This window comes from Lepisosteus oculatus, chromosome 10 (assembly GCF_040954835.1).
Source record: "Lepisosteus oculatus isolate fLepOcu1 chromosome 10, fLepOcu1.hap2, whole genome shotgun sequence".
In the NCBI taxonomy this organism is placed as follows: Eukaryota; Metazoa; Chordata; class Actinopteri; order Semionotiformes; family Lepisosteidae; genus Lepisosteus; species Lepisosteus oculatus.
This window is the reverse complement of record NC_090705.1, coordinates 27658734-27682701: the sequence shown is the minus strand read 5'-3', so window position 1 is coordinate 27682701 and position 23968 is coordinate 27658734. Positions and strand designations below refer to the sequence as shown.

Below are 23968 nucleotides of genomic sequence, written 5' to 3'. Positions count from 1 at the left end.
CATGAAAGGCCAAAGCTAATTCTATTTCAAAACTATGGTTTATAAAAATTATAAAAACTGGAAATTATATGAAAAGTAGAAAGTGCTACTTCAAAAAGCATACACTACCCCAGTTGGCTTTAAGCAGAATTAATGTTTTAATTTCTGTCTAGCTGTTAGGTACATTGTAGCCATAGGGATAGGGAGGGTATTTTACATGAACATTCATATTTCTGGGGGTTATGGATTCAACCACAATAGGTTCCTTTCCTTACAAGCTGGGAATAGTGTTGCAAACGGGCATCATGAATACTACTGGCACATTTAGAAATTAAATTACTAATAAACCAAGTTACCACTTACTAGTAGAAAAAGAAGGGCAACGATATAAAGATGACATGCAGTTAAGGTAATGCTGGATTAAATACTACCCCATTTAAAAACTATTTGAAATTTTGATCATAAAACCTTAAGTGCTGTACTCTACACTGAGCTTACCGTGACCATTTTAAAACGGTTGCATTACTTCACTCCTGGATGGCTGCAAGTTGGCATGTTTTCATCGCAGTTTATCTGAGCCTTATTGGTTCTGTGCAGACACATTTATGCCCTTAACCAGAAAGTGAGTTGATGTCAAGACAAATCCAAACAAAGCAATTTTGATCTTGTTGAGGAATGCTGACCTTCACATGCTGATGTGACATACATGGAATCAAACTGTTCCATGCTAAGAACAACAGCAAATAAATATGCATGTTTTCAAGATGACTTGTATTCCATGGCAAATAAAATCCTAGCCATAAATTTCCCTCAAGACTGCTGTCCCCTGCAACATTAAATAAGCAGTATCTGGTAGCAGAAGAGGAATACTCTGACATGAAAGCACCAGTCCCCATCTGTCCTGTCAGTGAAACTCATCAGCAAGTAGCTTATTCAGTCTAGGCAGTGCTGGACTGGCATCACTGCAAAACGTCAGTTGCGCTGAAGGCAGGTTTCCTGTTTCTTGACAGTTACAAAGCAGCTATTTTACTTGCTTCTCGTACACCACTTAAGTAAGCTCCTGTTACTGTCTGGGGGAAGTGTCTGTTGGTAGCCTGGAACATGAAGAAGGGAAAAACAGAATGAGAACTGTTAGCATTTCCCATCCATGCAAAATCACAGCAACAATGAAGCATCTTAGTGAAAGCAGAGTAGGTCCTGTGTTTCACTTCCAATTTTTAAAGTGCTTTACTTTAAAAAGCTGTAAAGCACTAGCAAAACTGCTTACTTTTGTGTCAAGTAAAATACAGTTTTGCACTTGTTTCTGACCATGCTGAATATTACATTTTTTTATATTCCATGTATCAGGACACTTCCAAAGGTAGGTTGTAGGTAGGTAGTTACTAGTCACCTAAGGCTTCAACAGCTGGTTCAGTTTGTGTGTGTGGATCAAGCAGATGTAGTACAGTATACTTGCTTATTCTGAGTTTTGCCAGGTATATTACCTGCCAAATCAGATTGTTACCCTACCTCCAGCCTCTTAGGTCATATGAGAGATGAAGTGGGTTAATTTAATATCATGAAAAGTAAGACTAAAATGGTGCATTTGCTGATGTAGTGTTCACTGACCAAAATGTTGTGTGGTTATTGTTGCACCCTCGAAATGTTTTGTTTAATTTTGAGAATTTTATTGCATACATTTCTTAGATTTAGGTCCTTCATATTTGGGCTGCCAGACTAAGTATTACACAACAGGAATATGTTAAACTTTGTACCTATGCAACCTTGATATAAACGAGATAGTTCTGCTAACACATTGCTTAGCAACAGGACACTTCATAAATATATTTCTCAGTTGGCTACAGCATGTGTGACATCCTGGAATTGTTTTTCATTCCTGTATCTCTTTACATTCATGTCTATGCTTACTGACACAGAAATAATGTTTATTCTCCTTTCAAATGACATGTTTCCTGCACTTTGCTTTGTAATTCCAAATTCAAATCTCTTTGATGTAAGCATAGGCTTAAATCTTTTGAGGTTTTTGTGCTGAAAGATTCAATGATCGACCAACAATAACAGTCACAGTAAACCAACAGAAGGTACAATCTTACTGTTGTCATTGTAAATATATTCAACATTTAAATATTAGGCAAAAACCTATGCTCGGTACATGTTTCTGCAGTTTCAAGTGAAGAATAAAATACGTATGTAAAACAATGTCATTTGTGGTTTCACAGGAATGGTGAAAAAAACATGTTAAACCCAGGAATGCTCAGTGATGGTGTTCTACTTCATTTGTACAAAAGACGGTACATGTGCTCCTTTAGATTAATTAATTTGCACAAAGAATATTGTGACATTCTGTTGTTAAAGAATATGCAACTTTGCATGAGACAATACTATTGCATATTGTTAAGGGTTAAGGTGACTGGGAAGTGTGTCTTGGATTTTACATAAAGTTTGTGACACCTGGCAGAGTAAACACTTCTAGGTTCAAAGCAGAGGGGATGGTCTGAGATGTGTGAGGGTCCCTTGAGCAGAAACAGACTTCATAAGTATTGTCTGGAGCTAAGTATTTGAACCTTGCAAGAGAGAGCTTGCTATTCTGTGTTTTTAAGGAATTTGGGTTTCCTTGGTAAAAGACACCTCGGTTAGAAACAGCTTTCCTGCTTAGGGTGCATATTTACAATAGGGAGATAGCCCCCCATTTATTTTGTTGCATCCAGGGTGCACTGTAGTTAGAAGGCACCTTATCTTTTATTTGGCCCCTGTAAGCATTAAGAGTTTAATAGTAGACATCTGGGGGATTTCTGGGTGATTAAGATGTTAGGCCACTGAAATGCCTTATTTGTACATACTGTACATAGAGTAACTTGTGTGTTGTATGTTTTGTTGTGTGTAGTTTAGTTTGTGTCTTGTCCATGTTAATAAACATTTGTTTAACCAAGTGTGCCTGGATTTCTGCTCTTTTCAACAAAGCTGTGCCAGAGTATTAAGAGTTCACATGCCTCTAATCATACCAACCGCTCAAATATATTCTGAAGAAATCACTTACAAGTTGGGGGTGAAATATTTATTTCACTTCTTGACTAAACTGCTCAGTCAATTCCTGATTTTCACAATTTTCGTAACCCCCCCCCCATTTGTAAAAATATATATTGCCTAATATATACTGATGGAAAAAAGAAACAGAACACCTCCTCCTCCACACTCTGGCACTCCCATCTGCGTGGAACAGGCTAAAGAGCGACTCATCCGTGAACGGACCCGATGCCACTGCTGACGAGTCTGTCTGGCACAAACCAGTTGGGTGTGACGTCTAGGAGGTGTGAGCAGAGGGTCTCTTTCAGGTCGCCTTGCTCTAAGGCCAGCAGAATGGAGCCTCACTGTCCTGTCCTGTCACTGATGCAGGCATTGTGTCTACTGGCAGTTTCACCAGCAGTATGAGTGGTAGATCTGAAATGATCTCTCAGATGGACAAGTTTGATGTGTCGGTCCTGCTCTGATGTGGTCACTTGAGGGCGACCTGATCTTGGACAATCATCTGTCCGGCCAGTCTGCTGAAACCTTCTCTGCAGTCAGGACACAGTGGAGCGGCTTACTCCACAGTGTCTGGGAACGCTGGCACATGACATGCCTGCCTGCAGCATGCCAATGGCCCTCTCCCTTGTTTCTGGTGACATTTGAGGCATTATGGAATGCCCAGAAAACTGACTAAGTGTGGCCTTTTTCTTGGTGTGACCTACTGTAAGCTTTGAATTAAGGCTTTTTTAAAGGTGACCTGATCATGCATTGTTCCACCTGGACCTCGTTACGTAAAAGTGCACCTAACGAGCTTTCGTGTGATTGGCAAGTTGCAAAGTTTCACTGCACAAGCTGTACTGCTGGTCAGAGGGTTTAAAACAAATTGACAACTTTTTGTGGAAGTACATAGGCTATAACTAGTATTCTCATTCCAGAAAAAGTTGCCTTTCTTTTTTCCATCAGTATATATTAGGCAATATTGTTTACAAAGTAATTATCACATTTGAATGCAATGTTAACAAACATAAAAAGAATCTTGTTTAAACACAAAAATTTATTTTCTCTGTGGTGCTAATAAACTTCTGCACAGAATAATAAACTTGAATTTAACTTTAGTATGCTTCGATGATAAGCTGTTCAACTCGTACAACTAAAATTTAGGTACTATTTTCAACATCTAATTGCAAGTGTGGTCTGAGTTTAAAAAAACAAATAATGGGAACGAGCTCCCATTCTATTAAAAAATTAAAACAGGTTAATTTTTTAGTTAAATGCATTTCTATTAATCACACTGATGTAATGAAAACATCTGAAGTTTTAAACTGACAACTGTCTGCACAGCAATGTTTTACTGGTAAATTATAGACTATGTTTATAGCCTCTTAGTAGTGTTTCTGATTTAAGAATGTTTTTTAAAGGAGTTTGAATGTTTTCTCCATGTTCACATGGGTTTACTCCCACAGTCCCAAAAAATATTTCCAGTTAATTGGCTTCTGGGAAAACTGGCCCTGGTGCCTGTTTGTCTCTGTGTACCCTGCCTTGCGCCCACTGCGTACTGAGAAAGGGCCCAGTTCTTCTGCAGCCCTGAATTGGAAGAAGCAGTTAGACGGATGATTTTTAAATTCTGTGCAAAGCTAGTAGGTGCCCAGGAAATCCCCAACAGAGTAAGGGATGTCACTATTTTCTGGTCCCAAATTAGTCCATTAATGTATGTGTTGTTTTATCCCTTTTTGCATTCATTCATTTAGCATACCTGTACCTACCTCCCCAGCAAAAAATACTTTGCCTTGGATATCCTCTGCTATAATGTCATAAGCCTCTCCACTCCCTCCAGTCTTCACAAAGCTATAGGCCATCTGGGACCACATATCCTGGCTCCAGCGCGTGACAAAGTATTTCATAGGGTCTGGGACTTCCTACAAATGACAAGGTAGATGGGCTTGATTATACTTTTCCTACAGTGTCAAATCCAATATTTTTCCATGCCAAATCTATGTGTAACACTTTCTCAAAATCTAATTTTTGGGGATATCAGGGTAGCTTTACAGCTTTGCCTCACGGTTTTTCATCATACAGAAATCATTTACTGAAGACATTTTCTCGAACACAGGAATAGCTGCCCTACGTTACAGTTTCACTAAGAGTTTACAAGTTTTCAATTAATCAGCCCCCTACCTCCAGGGGTTTACTGTAATTATCACCTTAAAATACTGTATATATGTAGCAGAACATCTAAAATGTTCCCATTTCTAGGGCCACCAAGGTTCGGCAGTCCTGTTTTATAGAGAAATGCCATTAGTGAACAGTTGTGTAACTACATCATTAATCTTCTGAGCTACAGTAAATGTGAATATCGGGTGTCTGCCACCCTTTGAGCAGACAGCAATGTATTTAGGAACAAGTAAGAGGTTTATTCCATGCTGAAAAAAAGAAGAAAGAGAACACAACGTTTCGGCCGTGGAGCCTTCTTCAGGTGTGAGAGAGACAGGGCAGTAGGCAAAGGTAAAGTAGCGGGAGAACAAAGGTTGGGAGGGAGAAGGAGTGAGAGGCGGGAGCAGGGGACAGGAAGAGAGGCCAATCAAGAGGTGTGAAGTCAGAATGGGTGCAGAGAGGTGTGAAATGAAACTTCCAATGAATGGAGAAAATTTAAAAGAACAGTAATCTGTCGTTAAGGGAAGGGAGAATGTGTGATCCTAACTGCAGAATAATTTTAGTTTCGGTGGTCTTTCTGATGAACGAGTTCGGAAAACCGTCTTTGAGAACACAGACGGAGAGATTAGAGTGGTCGTGGCCGTCAGAGGTGAAATGAGAAACAATGGGCTTGGAGAGATCTTTAATCTTCACAGCCCTGACGTGTTCTCTGAAGCGGTCTCCGAGTCTCCTTCCTGTTTCTCCAATGTAGATGGCTGGGCATTTACTGCAAGAGATACAGTAAATAAGGTTGCTGGAGGTACAAGATGCTGTCTGGGTGATCCGGAATTCTCCTGAGGGGCCTTGAATGAGTGTGGTGGTGGCTGTGTACTTGCAGGTGATACAGCGAGCTCTGTTGCAAGGGAAAGTGCGGTCAAGGGAGCTGTGAACAAGGAGGTTACGCAGATTAGGTGGTCGGCGATATGAGATGATAGGGCAATCAGAAAAGAGGGCCCCAATGGAGGGATCATCCTGTAGGATGGAAAAGTTCTTGTTAATGGTCCTGGGGATAGGAAGTTTGTTAGGCTTGCAGCTGGCAGCGGACAAAGGAGGACCCTACCACTGACTACCAAAAGGAAGTGGTATCCACCATTTCCCTTCTTATCAGCAGTAACGAGCTCCCCCAGGAGGCGAACCGGCTCATCATGGAACATCCACAGGTATCTCAATTTTACCTCTTCCCCAAAATCCACAAACCGGACACCCCTGGACGCCCCATCATATCAGCTTGTAACTGTCCAACTACTTACATCTCAGCCTTTCTCGACAGCCTCATGAGACCGCTGGTTGAAGATCTTCCCTCATACATCAAAGACACCAACAACCATTCACCCTCAACAACCATCCACACCAGGCACTTTCCCTTGCAACAGAGCTCGCTGTATCACCTGCAAGTACACAGCCATCACCACACTCATTCAAGGCCCCTCAGGACAATTCCGGATCACCCAGACAGCATTTTGTACCTCCAGCAACCTTATTTACTGTATCTCTTGCAGTAAATGCCCAGCCATCTACATTGGAGAAACAGGAAGGAGACTCGGAGACCGCTTCAGAGAACACGTCAGGGCTGTGAAGATTAAAGATCTCTCCAAGCCCATTGTTTCTCATTTCACCTCTGACGGCCACGACCACTCTACTCTCTCCGTCTGTGTTCTCAAAGACAGTTTTCCGAACTCATACATCAGAAAGACCACCGAAACTAAAATTATTCTGCAGTTAGGATCACACATTCTCCCTTCCCTTAATGACAGATTACTGTTCTTTTAAATTTTCTCAATTCATTGGAAGTTTCATTTCACACCTCTCTGCACCCATTCTGACTTCACACCTCTTGATTGGCCTCTGTTTCTGTCCCTTGCTCCCGCCTCTCACTCCTCCTCCCTCCCAACCTTTGTTCTCCCGCTACTTTACCTTTGCCTACTGCCCTGTCTCTCTCACACCTGAAGAAGGCTCCACAGCCGAAACGTTGTGTTCTCTTTCTTCTTTTTTTCAGCATGGAATAAACCTATTACTTGTTGCTTTGCAGCCTACGCATGCTGACGCAGCTACCCACCTGAACTAGCAATGTATTTATCCTATTAATATTTATTTATATTCCAGTATAAATTCTTACTTTACCTGCTCTTTAAACAGCTCCCGGAGGATGCTCATGCAGAACTCTGACACCTGCTTGTCTTCCATATCCCTGATAATTGAAACTGCATCACCAGTGATGACAGACATCAGAACACTGTGTTTCCCCTGTGAATTTGAAAAACACAAAGACCATGTGGCCAAAACATACTGCACTCTCAGATAATTCAGATGTCCTGTCTAGGAGTGCTATAGTCAAGGGGAGAGGAAGAACAACTAAGTTTTGTCTACTTTACTCAGAAAAAACTGATTTGAAATTACAAAACACAAATAATGAAAAACAGAACAGCACATTCCATTTACAACCCACTTATTAATGCAAACTCTGTCTGTTTCCTAAACTGTTTTGGTTCGCAGCACACTTTTAACATGCCAAAAGTTTCACTTTGCACACCAAATGATTTTTAAAAAATCAGTAATAATATTGCAAGAAATAATATTTTGAACTGAAACAGAATAGAAATATAATAAAAAATATCTGACTTTTTTTGACAAGCATTTCAGTAAAATCAGAGTTTCAATTAACAGAATTTTAATATCCGGCTCAACAATGGAAAGAGGTACACAATGGTCCATCACTTTTTCAGAACAATCTCTTCTGATTCTGTGACACACCTCACCCCTTTCCACAGCATACTTGTTGGGAGCACTGTTTTTATGAAAACTTAGTGGGATTTTGAAAGAAAAAAGCTTACATTGTTTTTTATAAATCCTTTAATAATAACAATAATAATAATAATAATTATTATTATTATTATTATTACTTACATTTACATAGTGCTTTTCTGGACACTCCACTCAAAGCACTTTACAGGTAATGGAGACCCCCCTCTACCACCACCACTGTTTAAGAACAACTCAGTGATGCTATTCTTGATCACTGAGAACCATCAGAGTGTGCTTTCACATTATGCTTAATTTATAAGTAGCAATAGATATAGTCTGCACTACGCCATTAAGGATTACAGTATGTCAAGACCTCGTGGCATTTGTATATCAGCTAAAGTGCATCAGCAGTTAAAAGATTATGGATGACAGCTCTATTAGTATTTTACTAATAGCAGTAAAATTGGACATTGGTAGGATCTGAAACTAAACATGGTTTGCAATGCAATTACATCTCCATTATCTAACAATACAAGTGTCCGTGGACTAACCTGGGGGTCCATATCATAGAACACACCAAACAGCCCACGCTTGTCCGAGCTGGGCGGAAGGTGACCGAAGAAGTCTGCGCCTTGGATTTTACTGTCCCAGAATCTGTAAGGGAACTGCAAGGCAATCTGCAAAATGGAGGAGAAAATGAACTTAAGAACAGGTATGCTTTGAAATAAAAAGGTTTCTGAATCATTCAGAAGCAAAGCACAACACCAAACATGCATGGCAAAATGCGTAGTGGTATGTCAAGAAAGAACAGGAAAAAGTAAAAAGCAAACAAAAATGCAACATCAACTGTAGACTGATGCAATTAAATTGACAGTGGCCTGGGCGCACAGCCAGAAAAAAAAATCAATCTTGGACAAAGAAAATTCTAAACAGGATTCTAACAGAAAGGTGGAGTCAAACCAAAAGATAGTCCTCGTTAAAGATGGTAAGACAAAATGGGGTAATTGTTAAAATGACAAGGATGCAGAGACATGAAGAAAGGAATAATTTACAAAAGAATTTGTGTATGCGACAACAATTTCTTGATTGGCTATGGAATGAAAAGGGGTGTCAGACAAAGAAGCATTCTAAAGAAAAGATTCTGTCCTGCATCTTACCTTCTCAATGACCCCTGCTCCTAAACTGTGAATGGCCTTCAGCTTCCTCTCTGGCAGAGGCGGGTTAAACTGCAGAACATTCTTCTGAAGCAAAGCCAGTGGAACAGAAACCAACACCTAGACCAAAGGAGGAAATTTAACTATAAATGAAGAGTCTAGCAGCTGGACAGTAAACAGTGGTCTGATACAAACTACTTGCAGTTTTGGTCTGTAGTCTTCTTTTTACTCTAAAATAGGCAGACCAAGCTCAGTTCTTAAAAGATCCCAGGGTCTTCTGGCTTTTTTTCTTTAATATCCCACAGTATGGTCTAAACATTTGATTTCCTAGAAATATGGTGCAATTCTTGAAACATGTTAGGCTGCTGTATCTCACATCAGGTGTGTCTGTTGAATCATCAATTAAAAGACTTTGTAAGCATTCAAATTTGTCTGCTTGGGTCAATAATTAGATGAGGTAGGTTAACGGAGTTCTAGCTGGTACTAAGCTAGCCTGAGGTGAGACTGTCTGTGAAAATCTGCAGCCAGGCTCCAGTTGGGGTGCAGCTGGGGATCCACAGGAACTATACCGATTCCTAGTGGCCAGGCTTCAGGACAGAGGGCAGCACTGGATAGCAGTCTGCCAGAATAGCCTGGGGAACTGAACACAGAGAAGGTGTGCAGAGAAAGCAGGTGCAGGACTGGGGAAGCCTCCAGGGTCTGGAGCTGTGCTTTCTTCTACAGCACAGTCAGGGCTTAGGAGTCTGACCCCTGGGTCAGACAGGATACTCTTAACCAGGGCGGTCATCCACAATGCGCACCTAATGCCAGGCTGACCAGGGCACATGCTCTTAGGTAGGTCTTCTCCTGAGACCAGGCCAGTGCACACCGTCATGGCAGACTAGGGAGACAATCCAGAGACCAGGAAGGAGTTATCTGCTGAAGTCCGGTCCGAAGTGGGGTCCTGACCTTTGGTCCACATTCAGCAGCCTGGAAGAGCTCTGGATAGCACAGCCACGAGCAGAGCTCCCAGGCAGAGCCCAAGAGAACTGGAAACCAGGAACAGGAAGCATTGCATTGAGAAGCTGGAAAGTGACTGCGTAGCTGAAGTGGAGAAAACGCCAATGCCAGATTGCCATGGAGAGACTGAATAGGGTTTATATACTCCAGAGCACCATGTGTGGCTTCTCACTGCATATCAGCATCTCTGCATATCCTGTCTCTTCAGTGATCCAGGCAGAGCAGAGGTGTGACCACCAGCCACTGCAGCTGTGACACGCTCTTCTCCACAGACAGAGAAACTGTGAGCCTCTGGAAACTGAAGCTGCTGCTTTAAATGTGTATACAAAAACAGCGACTCTTGAGTTTTCAGTGAAGGAACTTGTGGAAGACACCGACTGAACCTTTTTGTCTAGACTTCCCAACTGACATCACCAATTCCCCAAGCAACAGTACACAACTAACAACCTGGGACTTGTAGTATTAACAATTGGTAATTGCACATTTGGGTGGAAAGTAAGCTATGTGTCACAGTCTCCTGGGTTCTGGTTTATTTTATCAGAATAAAGATAAATGCTTTTCATTAAACATTTAAAATCCCCGTATGGGATAAAGTAAAAACTATGAAAACTATAAGCTGTAAGAACAAAGATAACTTTCACCTTTTGTGCTATCCACTGGGTCCCATCAGATGAAGTGACCTTAACTTCGTCCCCTGAATAGTCGACAGCTTGAACCTGCACAGAATTAAAACAATCAGTAAGGGATTCAGTGTTCAAACTCAAGTGTATCGCTCACATACAAATTTCCACTTGTGTGCTGTGAATTGCCTTTGATCTCAAGCATGTAATTAAAAACATGTGCTTCAAGAAGAAAAACAGGACTCCACCATCACATGACAACCAAATTATTAAATTTCATGTCATTTGTAGTATTACAAAACTTTAGTTATACAGTAATACACAAATACAAAGCTCATCTTAGACCCCACACACCCCAGCTACAGACTGCATGACCCTTTACCATCTGAAAAATGGTACCGGAGCATTCGGGCCCGGACTACCAGACTCAAGAGACAGTTTTTACCCCTGCACTATTAAACTATTAAACTATTAAACTATTAAACTATTAAACTATTAAACTATTAAACTATTAAACTATTAAACTATTAAACTATTAAACCAGCCTCTCTCACCTATGATCTGAACCTCACAGTGCCTTCTTTCTTACCAAAAACTCAAACACACATTGAAATCTACCTCTACCTCACATGTCAAAAAGTTCACACCCCATAATTTTCTATCCTTTATTTCATTCTGTTGATGTATGTTTTTGCAATTCTAATGTTGTTTTGCACATTACCTGTTACCTTTTGTTGTTTTGCACATTGCCTGTTGTCTCTGTCTTTCATTATACAATTGTATTGTTGTTTTTTATACTACTTATCGCCTGAGAGCTAGCTAAATAGCATTGCGTTATACCATATACCTGTATATGCGTATAATGACAATAAACTTGAACTTGTCTGTTGTGCTAATGTAAAAAGGATGCGAGATGGAAAACAATTGGGAATTTTATCCTTGTGGTCCTAAAAAGCGAACACAAGCACAGGTAGAGAGAAACAGCATACCGGGGTTTGTAGTCGGATGTCAAGTCCATCACTCAGCTTGTTAATCACAGAGGAATATCCCCGAGTGAGCAGTGTGTGATCTCCGGTAAACTGTGCGAAAAACTCATTATGGTCCCAAGAGCGTGCAGACACCTGCAACAGCAGAACAGCCAACCTCATAGTCTTTTGTGTAGTGAAAAATGTCCACCTCAACTTCAAACCTGCAGTACCTCAGAGCTTTAAAACATGTTAATGAAAAATAGTTGTCAACCTCCTTTTAAAATTCTGGAGTAGATATTTCCATACAGTATTTCTACATCAGGGTAGGGTGAGCCATGTCAGGTGCCGATAAGTCAGCACTTTGCCCAGCACCATCAGTTATGACTTTCAAGGTACCCAAGACATGCCATGACAATGGTAAGAGACATGCTGCTAACTCCCCTTTCAGGTACCATGGCAAATGGTGGGGTTCAATAAGCAAACTGTTCTGCAGGTAGGTGTGTGTAAGCAGCATATGTACAGCAATCCCTTGCTTAGCCCTGTGGATGTGTTCCAGATAAGGAAGGGGCAACGCAGGCGAATAGCGTTCCAAGGATTGCAGCGTTTCCTGCATACGAGTAACTTCCAAGGGCTTCATTGGGATACTGTAATGGCAGTACTGATATTTTTACCACAGCATATAATTCTTCTTATTTTATACAGAAAACAATATATTTTTAAATTCTAATTACAGAAGAAAAACATAGTTTGGCTACTTGGATGCAGAGCTTGCATGGATTAATCAGTGTATTCCCTCTTTCCAGTTTGAGAGAGATAGAAAGAGCTTCATCTGCTAGGAGGGGCCAAGCTGTGGCTCATTCTGGAAGAGGCTCTTTGTTATTTTTCATTGTATTTTGCCTTCACTATAATGAATATCAGCAGCATGCACAGCTACAGCTACTGTCACAGACACACAAACAGACATTCTGCTTTTTTATAGGTGTTTCTGGAGTTAATAAAATAATGACCAGGTAACTGAAGCACTGTTGCACTGTCTCCTTGTCTCAGTTACAGAGGTTATTAAGGAATAAAAGTTGGAATTGATTGCAAGGGCAATCTGAGTAATATAACAATTGCCAATTCCAAATTTTTCAAAGAACAATTTTTGACCATGAAAAATACACAAGGAATAGACATAACAGGTGTGTGCCAGCAGTTCCAGCGCTATTTACTAATTGAAGGGACTTCCTGACCTGTTGTAAGTTACTGCCACAAGCAAACTCCAGGTTGCTGAGGTGAAACTGCAACACTTTCTCCTCCAGTTCACTAAACTGAATTTCAGACTCATGAATAAAGGCTTTGTAGACTTCCTGGATCTTTTCTGTTGAAAATAAAAAGCAAACACACAACTTCATGGTTATTAAATTAAAAAAAAGATTTAGATCAAAATAGCAAGCATGATTCACCACATAAAAAGACTAGACTTATTTTTTGTTGCAGCTCTCCCAGGAAAAAAGAAGATAATGTGGAATAAAAGTAGAAGTGGTGAAATTTTCTTTTCTTTATTATTCTGGAATAGGACTCACAATGTCCACATTGAGAAACCCTCAATTTCCCAATATGTATGCTGCACCCCTTAGGCACAGATTTTATACTGGATGCATGCACCAATAACAGAGATTGCATGATGTTTTTATAATCATGTTGAAATGAAATACTTAAAAAAAGTAAAACAATCTACTGGGTTTGTTAAGATGAGCCTAAATCTGAGGATAAAGGTGCAGTTTCATATAGCAGATAAAGTTTTTTATTCTACCATTCACAAATTTTTGTTAGACTGGAAATATTGAAAATTCCTCTGAGCAAAGCTCTAACAGACTGTTCATGCACCACTGGAATTTTACTGGTAGCATACTAAATCACTGCAAATTGGAGAAGAGCACAGGCTCAAGGGAGAGTACCCTCTACCTCCGAGCGGGGCGTCCTGGAGTTGTGTCTTGTCCTTCCTCCACTCAGACACCACGTCCAGGATGGCGTTGAAGTGAAAGTCCATGCGCTTATCGATGGAAGGGTCCGTTCCCCGGCCCCCCTCCTGAATCAGGTCGCACCTTTCTCCTAGCTTGTGCATCTTAATACCCAGCTGTCCATCAGTGGAAACAGGTCAGTGGAATCAGTTCAATTCTTTCAATTTGGATTTCAAACAGGATTTTAAAAAATGGCTGTTTTGTCAATTGACTCTACTTAACAAAATTGGTTATTAAAGGATTCAATATGCAATGGTACAATCTTGGGGTTGTTAATGGAAAGACAGGATTCTGAAAATATGCAATGCACACGACTCAGTAAAAGATAATACTTTTACCATGTTGTTGCATTAAAAAACAGCGAGGCTGCTATGTTTTGTAATAATGCTCTTGTGTTATTAGTTGCTTGGTACAGACGACCCTTGAGGAGTGAGGACTAGGCACACCCTCATTCCTCAAGATGATCATATTCTGATCATCTTCTGTAAAAAAACACATTGGCCTGAAAGTCCATGAGACACCTATTTAAAAACTTAAGATGTTGAAAGCTACTGTATTTCATTGGAAAGTACTCATGTCTAAGTGATATAAGCATATATAATCCATTTTTTATATAAAACCCACTTGCTCACACATTAGTGCAATTGGGTTGTTAATGCAGCCGTTCACAATCTGGGCTCCTCTTCCCACCACGAGGCCCAGTGACTTGTCATCCCAGACACGCCCTCCAATCCGGTCTCTCGCCTCCAGGACAACCACCTGTATACAGGTGCAAAATCATCACAGGGCTGGAAGACTTCAAACATTCCTAAGTAAACTCAGTATTCCCACAGTTAAGCATATTCTTCTCTTGGGTCAAGACAACAACAGGACACACAACCAAGAAATATCATTTGAGGCAATGGTGGAGGATAAGAACTATTGATTTATCAGGGATCACTAGAACCAAGCACAAACAATTCCTCTACTGAGATGCCACTAGAATAGAGTTAACAATGGATTGGCTCACATAGCCTTATCAAGAATCCATACCAAATGTTGGGCAGGAGTTCCTGTGGAGAACTTACTTGCATGCCAAAGTTTTGAAGCTGGCAGGCAGCAGCCAATCCTGATGCTCCTGCTCCAATGACAATAACTTTTTTCTGCAAAAACAAACAGGAAAAAATTATTTAAACGTATGTTTTGTAAAGTACTTTTTACAACATCTACAAAGGACTCTTTGACTAACTTATGAACATTTCTGTTGTGAGAAAAACTAACTTTGGGGTTTTACAGCCTATAGGCTGTTCTTTAAATTATCACCAGATGCCAGATATTTCAAGATTGCTATATAATTTGCAATAAATGTGAACAAACAATTGTGTGATATAATATTAAAATGTATTATCCTCATCATCTATTCAATCTTCAGCAAACTGTAGCTCATACAACCTAGAATGGGTTAAACTGCCAAACAACAAGAGGTTTTGTAGCACTTAATAAAAATGCTTTTGAGGAAAGAAGTTGTTTTTTCCTTTACAAATGTAAGCAGCAAATCACAGTAGTGAAGTAATATAACATGACACAAATCCAGCACAGTATCTTGTTTTGTCGATAACAGATGTCTAGAGGGTCTGCATAGAAGTTTCCACAGTGCTCACATACTTTGCAGTACTGTTCCGGAAGAAGGGGTTCTTTCACAGACAGAATACCCATGTTGATGAGGCCCTTCCTGGTCATGAAGTAGAGGATTCTCTCCATTTCCTGAACGCAGCGTACTCGCACCAGCCCCCGCACAATGATGTGAGGAGCACACTTCTGAGGTGTGAGGACCTCCTGGACCACAGAAAACAACAAACTGTAAGAAAGGTCCTGACATGACAGAAGTCAACAAGTACCAATGTTCTGACAGAAACCATACCTTACAGTCCCTGTACCAGAAGGCCAGAATAAGGTTCCGTAACGCCAGGTACATGGTAGGGTCGCGCGAGTACTCAGGAAATTCGTACAGCTCATCCAGCTCCATCATGTCTGGCCTCACACACAGGGCCTTCCCACACTCATTAGGCTGGTAAAAAGGCTGGAAGTTGGGGCATAAGCCTGGAACTAAACACAGCACCTCATGACTGGATGCAGAAGAATATAGACAATCACTCTAGACTTCATGTGTTTTTATTTTATTGTCCAACAAAAAAAGCTTATTGTAATTTTTATGAAGTCTTTTTCCCACTTTCACAATACTCTTTCATTTATAAAGAAGTAATTACTCATTTTCCGTAAAAAAAGCAATTTGCTAGAAACCTTAACTAACATCTCCTAGGATAAATTACTGTTTACTAAAAGACATATTACTGTGAAAAAGTAATTTAGGAAAATGGTACACAACCCATTTAGTGAAAAAAGTTGAATGGTGTTAATACTTCAGTACAAAAGGACTCAATCAATAAGGACTTCCTAATCTTCCAAGAAAACAAGTAGAAAAGAAAAAAATATTTTTTATGCAAGACTGCATGAAATAGAAAATTATGAGTTCTGTCTGCAATTTCAGCACTGTCCACGTGACAAGTTGTATTAAATTATATAATTGTAAACAAAGTCATCAAGCAGTTAAGTTACTCCAACCATGTCATGGTCCTGTATGTTACTGCAAAACACAAGAGGGGCTGATTATGCTTTGTGTTCTAGTAGTGTATAAGAAGCAGTCTGACACAACAGTCATTTACAATTTAAAAACACTGCAAGGTATGTTTACTTGCAAAGCATATAAGAAAACATAAAACCAAAACCCTACCTCTGTTGGGCTCTCACTAAACCTCTTCCTTGAAACAACTGGTATAAAAAACAAATATCACTGTCTCTAATACAAACACATACTTTTCAAAAAGTCACTTCACTCTTGATATCCTTATTCGCACTTTTGCTTTTACTTTCATTCAGTCTCGCATGCCACCTTGTCCCACTGGAGCAAGCTCCAGTGGATCTACTTTTTGTCATCTTGTCTTTTTGGCAGATATGGGATACTAGAAGCCTGACCAATTATCATCGTCCAATAAGTCAGGTGACAGAAGATGGCAGGTCATTAAGCACACCTTCCCGAGGAATGTACTTTAGAAAACAACAGGCCTCTTCTACAACCCTACCATCCTCTCAATGTCACCATAAATAATCAGAACAGTACACTGTAAGGAATAAGGAAGGGAGGTTAAAAAGTCGGCTGTGTTGTGGGGCTGTGAGATGCGGTTCTTGGTGTAGTGGAGCAGACGTAATCACAGGCTCAGTTTATGTCACTTACTCTGTGGCTGGATAACCCTGCAGTGTTCGGCCTTCATGTCGTGGAGGGAGTGTGTGCAGGGGGAGCCGGAGGGGCTCATGCCCACACAGTCTGGATAGTAGGCCATTAGAAAAGGGTTTGCAGGGCTGTCCTTTAGCAGCGGGGGCAAGATAAGCATAGAGTGCCACCAGCTGTCAATCACTTCAGCTACCCTCTGAAAAGACAAGACCCTGGGGTCACATCCTAGGAGTCATACAAGTTCTGATATAAGGACCTATTCATCTATTTTCTAACCCACATTATTCAATACTGAGTCCTGGGGAAGTCAGAGCCTAACCAATATCATTCTGCAACTCACAACTGGCAACCCACTGAAGCTAAGCAGGTGTGAGCCTGGTCAGTACCTGGATATGAGACCTCCTGGGAAAAACTAAGGTTGCTGCTGGAAGAGGTGTTAGCGGGGCCAGCAGGGGGCGCTCACCCTGTGGTCCATGTGGGTCCTAATGCCCCAGTATAGTGATGGGGACACTATACTGTAAACAGGCGCCATCCTTCGGATGAGACGTAAAACCGAGGTCCTGACTCTCATTAAAAATCCCAGGGCGCTTCTCGAAAAGAGTAGGGGTGTAACCCTGGTGTCCTGGCCAAATTTCCAATTGGCCCTTACCAATCATGGCCTCCTAATAATCCCCCTCTATGAATTGGCTTCATTACTCTGCTCTCCTCCCTACTGATAGCTGATGTGTGGTGAGCGTTCTGGCGCACTATGGCTGCCGTCGCATCATCCAGGTGGGTGCTGCACATTGGTGGTGGTGTAGGGGAGTCCCCATTACCTGTAAAGCGCTTTGAGTGGAGTGTCCAGAAAAGCGCTATATAAGTGTAAGCAATTATTAATATTATTATTAACCTAGCAACAATGGGACCAAGACAGGACATCAGACCATTGTAAGGGCACATTTGTACCATTGTAGACACAAACACACAGTCACACCAGGGCAAATTTTCACAGAAGCTAATTAACGCACTTAGTATGTTTTTAGGCTGTGGGAGGAAACAGGACGAAACCCACATGAACATGGGGAAAACATACTAACTCCACACACACAGCACCCCAGGGACTGATCCCATATACTGTAGGGGTTAAGACTGGGCTCACTTTTACCACTTTCAGTCCAGAAAGAATTGCGAGGCAGAAATTCTAACCACTGTTCTGCAGGAGATAATAATTACACTCAAATTTACATCACAACAATTCTGCAAATCAATACAGCAACTTGTGAAGCAAAGTTCTTTGGGTGAAAGACTGTAAACCACATAAAATGAATATTTTTGCAATAGCTATTTTTGGAGACTAGCAGCAGGTTAACACTTCAATTATTAACATTTATAAAAAATAATTGGTTTCCTTAAAGTTACTTAAGGTAACTTAATTTTCACTGTCTAAATTCTGTGGAGACATATCCTTGACTTGTTCTCCATGATGTCAGAGTAGTTACATAATATTACATATTATGTATTAAAAGACATGCAGTTGTGGTTAAAATCAGATATTGTTCCCTTTAAATAGTCTTTTTTGCAGATAACTCACCATGTCTTCAGGTTGGGTGCACTGGTCCGGACCTTCATTCTGAAATCAAAATAAAATTCTTAAGTTACATTTTAAAGTGGCAGCTTACACAATGTATTGAGTTTAGGGGGAAGTAAACATGGACATTCACCCTCCTACCACTTACCGACTACGAAAATAAAAAAAACATCTGAAGAACAACTGGAATCTTCCTGTTTAAACATGTAACGTATGTAACTTATCTTAGCAAGGTACTGTAGGAAAATTTACTGAACAAACTCTTAAGGACCATTTTGTGTAAAACAGCGTCAAAAATAAGAATATTGCAGTATAAGAGCAGGGTATTTAATTACAGACAATACAAAACAGAACTCAGTTTTCATTAGCAGGCTGAAGAACATTCTTCATTTTTCCTCAACTTGTGCAATTCTCATTATAGTTTTATACCTTGACATTATTAAACTTCATCCCACAGCGGTATGTCATGGCCAGCGTTGAGGTCAACTGAATCTCCTTTGTTAGTTGTCGCCATTTCCCACAGTCTGGCCTGGTACACTGCACCTGTGTCAGAAAAACCATGACATGGTCAGGTCATTCCCATCTAATGTTTTTAAAAAGCACAAGAACACATTTTATTAGTATTTTAACCATTGTTCAGCAGTACTCGGATCCAGAGGACTGGAACACTTAAAACACCCTTTGTGTGATCATGAACTTTTTGTGAACCCTTTTGACATACCTTCACTAACAACTTGATCACTGAGCCCTACAGTTGTGCATGTTAACCCACTGGTGAAAAAGAAAGCTGCCTGGTTCTCACCCAGTATGGAAGCTGCTGGTCAGCCATAAAGGCTTTAAGACTGGGCTCACTTTTACCATTGCCAGTCCAGATCCTCTTCCAGCTGGCATACTTCTCATATCCATCTTTATGACTGCAGCAAAAATCAGAAAGACAGAGGAAACCTTCAAATGTTTTGGTGGCTCACAGATTTCACTTTCAATCCACGTTACAAAGTGTTGGGGGTTTCAATAAAGAGACACCAAGACTTTTGTAACATCATAATATGTATTCACGATTTTCATGCTTGTTTATGAATTTATAAAAAATTGGCATTTTTACCTTCTGTAATAGTGATCAAAACACTCATTGCAGAAATGTTCTCCACAGGATAGGTGGTACCATCGAGATGTATAGCCATTTTTGGCACACCTAAACAATTACAAGCAAACATTAAAAACACTGCCACCTGGTGTGGGTTTTGTTACTATATCAATTTTTTTTCCTAGCTTCCTGCATTTCATATATCTATACATGAAGATTCAAGTACCAAAACATTTCAAATGAATAGGAAAATCTTTAAACTGAAATTTATTGAGAGTGAGCACAAATGTGACATGCTGAATTTCTCATATTCAATTTGAATTTTTATTTTCAAGTCTAAAATTTTACATTTTAAAATATCTATAAATAAAATTGTAATAAAATTTCTATTAATAAAATGTATAAGAAAAGTAAAGTTGGCAACTCACAAATTGTGTTGTTGTTTGCTTGAATACCTAAAAGATCATCCACTATTCAGAAATTACAATTATCTTGTTCTCCTTTTAAAGGGAGTCAAAAGTATATTTTTTTCTTTCAAAACAGTTTTGGGAATATTTGTGATAGACTCAACACCACGTGTTGGCAAATCTCCTCTAGTACTAAAGTGTATAAGACTCAGAACTTTTGTTTTCCTAAACAGAGAAACAAATCTTGCTGCAGTGGGTTACACTGAATTTTTGTTTAAGCTACTGGATAAACTGTAACACCATCACAATGTGTTTTTATTTTGTTTTTCCTTGTGCTTTACTGGAACTGAGAACAATTATCTTCCAAGCTATTCCAGACATCTTTAGCAATATCCTAATTATCCTTGATTTATTCTTATCAGATTTTTTGTTAAAAGGATCTCTGTCTGAAATGGGGGTTCATAGTTCTGGTTCTCAGAAACCCCACAACAGCTATGTCTTAGTATTCTCTTTAAACTCTTCTTTAAACTGACAATGTGATTTATTGAAACTCTTTAATTGTTCCAGTTCTTAAAAAAGGTTGGAAATTTCATTTAATTTTCCATAAAAAGGTTCCAATTGAGCAACATATTAATTCAATTAAGAATTTTATTAGTTACTTAGAAGACCAGCCCTGCTCTTTAAGACACCAATGCTCACTAAATGTACTGAATAAATTGACACACCAGAAGAAGGATATGTAGCCAAAATGTTGTTTCTTCTTTCTAATGTTCATAATGGAATTAACCTTTACTTGTTCCTTTACAATCAACAACAGCTGACGCAGATCATCATTGAATCTCTTTAATGTGTTAGCTATATCACAGATCTATTGCTTGCCTATTGTACATTCTAGATCATTCCTTTCTGAAGCACAGACCTTTCAGAGGCACTAGCAAAGCACACAGGGTATGTGGCTGTGCAGCCTGCCTTCTCACACTTCCTGTACTTCTTCTCAGAAAGGTCTTCATCTTCCTCTGCTTCTGTAGCCTTCCTTTTTGCCTGAAAGAAACAGCTTCCTGAGCAGCTGATCCCTAGGGGTTCTCAATGTTCAGCATTCTAGTTTTTACACTCCTGATTACTTCCTTATGCATCTTATATATACAGGTTATAAGCTTATTTTCTTGTTATTTTTCCAAAGTTTATCAGTGTTACAGCTTGCCAATACAGAAAATGTAAACTGTACATAAGCTAACTTAATGCCCTTATGCACTATCAAGTGATTAGGTTTTGAAAAATGGAAGCCTATTGGAAAAGGTAGTTGTAAAGAATGACATCAGCCAGGAACAATGACAGGTGATGAAGAAGGACATAGATGGATGTGCAAAGAAGGTAAAAAAAGTATAACTGCAGATGGTAAAGTGAACCCTATACAAGTAAGGCTGTCTGTTTCTGCAAGGATGGGGCTCAAGAAAAAGGGGAGAAGTGTGTGACAATCTGAATAAGGTCTTTGGGTCGGGGGAGGTTCTTCCCATTACTTCAAATTAGCCGCTAAATTGCTTAGTAAACACAAAACCTTATTCATGCACACAGAGAAGGTACAAGCCAAGGTACTGATGGCTGTTTGAACTATCAAAGATCAGTAACACTTTATGAAATAGGGCCTGTCTCCGTTGTTATTATGTCACAACAAGCCCAGTGACTCAAAGCAAGATATATCAGTGTGTCATGCAGAGGCTGGGCTCTGGTGTTTACCTGTCTCCCGGAAGAGCGGAGTGGCTGGTTCTCGCCTGCTGGCTCCACCACAGGGGCTTTCTTCTTTGCCCGGGCCCGAGCACCTGCCACTGACATGGCACTCACACAATCTGATGTGCACAACAGTCACTATCAGTGTCCTCACTAGGAACGCTAATCAAACACCAGTGACCTAAGTAGTGTAATGATTAGGCACAACTCCAGTTCACATATCAATACAGACAAACATGATATCAGGTAATTCATGACATAAAACCTGGCTATGCTTGTAACATCCATCTATTCTCAGAAAACATTTTATTTCTGCTAATGTCTGTGAGACCCAAGAGCTTTTCCTGGAAGCACAAAGCAGCTTGATGGATGGCAGCATCCTACTCTGGGAGTCAATATTCATCACAGATGTGCACAGGGACAATTAAGAGACTCCAATAAACTTAACCAGTGCATCTTTGAGTAGAAAACCCAAGTGAACATGGAAAACGTGCAAATTCCACACAGATTCCAGTCTTTAACTGAACACAAGACCCAAGAGCTATGAGGCACCAAGACTATCTGCCATGCCACTAAGAACAACATGGAGACAAAGTACTATCTTATATAGCAAGCAATTCTTACGTTTTCCATAATAAAAAAGCAGAAATCGGCTAATTCGGCTGGTTAATGTTCTACCAAAGAATCCTATAAACAAAGGTAAATTTTATAACACCAACGTCAGTTGTATAAAATAAGCAGTGCTTCAGAGCAAATCGACCCTGAATTAACTTTCCCTGGATCTGTTGACATAGGATTCCGGTGAAAATATGCAGGTCCCTCATAAATAAAAAAAATCCCAATCTAGCCATCCTCTTAATACCAAATGTGTAAAACACATGGATTTAAACTGAATCAACAGTGCTGCACCGGTGCTTCAAACACGTCTTCACCTCACAGTCAAAGTGGATAACATGGCTCTTTATTTACCTGCGTCTGAATGCATGAACGTGACCTCTTTCTCTCAATAACGTCGCAGTCAACGGGATTTTAAAACAGAAGATTGCGAAATAAGCGATTAAGGTTATTTAACGGACAATTTCTTTCCCTTTTTATTCCTTTTCCAGCTGTGGTTTAAGGATTTCCGATATATCCAATGACAGAGTTACCTTTGACCTTAACGCTCACTTCCGCTGTAATTTCAAAAGATGTTACTGCAATAACAAGAGATAACAAAAGAATATGATGGTTCATAATGAAAATTATGGTATGAATACGATATTGTTGAATACGTTTGTTAATGGTCTACAGAATTTTTCATAATTTAGAGTTTCTGGTATCTGCGAATCCGCGAATGTAAAATATGTTTCGCACGTTCATTTTAAACATTATTGTTAATGAAGTTGATTCAGTTTCATTTCGCAGCACGATTTTTTACAAACTGCAAATTTCTACAAAACTAGTTTGTATCAAGTTGTACTGTGTGTACAGTATGTCACGATAACCTTTTTTCAAATGACGCCATTCAGTGACCTAATTTATCTTAGATTCATGTACTGTAATATTTATTTTTTCTCTTTATTAAAATGCAGAGAAACCTTGAGTACATTTAAAAAGGAGATATCGGTAAACAAGGATAAATAAACAAGGCATGCAATTTCACACTGAACTATTTACTTTAATGTTTATTTTGTGACGATAATGCCTCACAGCTCTAAGGTCTCTGCTGAATTTCCAAGCACTTGCTGGATCTGTTCATTTGAATTTTTTTAATGGTCCCTATATGCTTGTGTGTGTTGCACTGGACTGGTGTAATGTACAGAGAGTAGTTTCACTTTGTGTCCTCTGCTTCCGGGATAAATTATTACTTCCTACGGCCCTTAACAGGAAGGAGAGCATTCTGAAAAAGGTTGGATATCGACAATGATAGTGTGCAAAAATGTATTTTCTATAATTGCATTCTGATACTGACTCCAAAGTGCTACCTACTTTGTATGGCCTGCTTTGTTTACCATTAAAGAGCCACATCTACCTCAGTGACGAGCAGCTCCCATTGTGCACCAACAGCCCCACTACACAACAAAAAATTGAGAAATTGCTTCACCAGTTGAATTGTGGGGAAGATGTAGGTAAACCCCTTAGTGTAATCCCCAAAAAATAGAATGGACATTAGTTAACACTTCCACTCTCACAAACAGTGCCATGAGATCTTTATAAGTAAATGCAGCAGCCTGGACAGCACAATGTCTGTGTCAGCGTTACCATACTGGAGCATAG

The 23968-nt window shown here is 39.8% G+C and overlaps 1 protein-coding gene across 3 annotated transcripts; it reads right to left on the bottom strand.

The window, feature by feature from the left end:
* Window positions 1-113: 113 nt before the first annotated feature.
* Window positions 114-22861, bottom strand: LOC102686222 (lysine-specific histone demethylase 2). Of its 3 annotated transcripts, XM_006635799.3 has the most exons (21): window positions 22682-22861; window positions 21722-21831; window positions 20907-21028; window positions 19599-19688; window positions 19299-19410; window positions 18926-19039; window positions 18500-18538; window positions 16933-17125; window positions 15562-15746; window positions 15306-15476; window positions 14729-14803; window positions 14286-14420; window positions 13606-13777; window positions 12891-13018; window positions 11680-11811; window positions 10712-10786; window positions 9075-9191; window positions 8469-8594; window positions 7297-7419; window positions 4749-4901; window positions 114-1073 (listed from the first exon to the last, which is right to left on the bottom strand). In XM_006635799.3, exons 1-21 carry the CDS (start codon window positions 22695-22697, stop codon window positions 990-992), a joined length of 2472 nt encoding a protein of 823 aa, XP_006635862.2. In that variant the 5' UTR covers window positions 22698-22861; the 3' UTR covers window positions 114-989. The 3 variants fall into 3 exon arrangements, 2 of the variants coding, with proteins under 2 accessions (XP_006635862.2, XP_069051149.1); XM_069195048.1 differs by lacking the exons at window positions 114-1073; window positions 4749-4901 and adding an exon at window positions 4915-5902; XR_001479569.2 differs by lacking the exons at window positions 114-1073; window positions 4749-4901; window positions 7297-7419; window positions 8469-8594 and adding an exon at window positions 9872-10099 and having other exon boundaries at window positions 9108-9191.
* Window positions 22862-23968: the final 1107 nt, after the last annotated feature.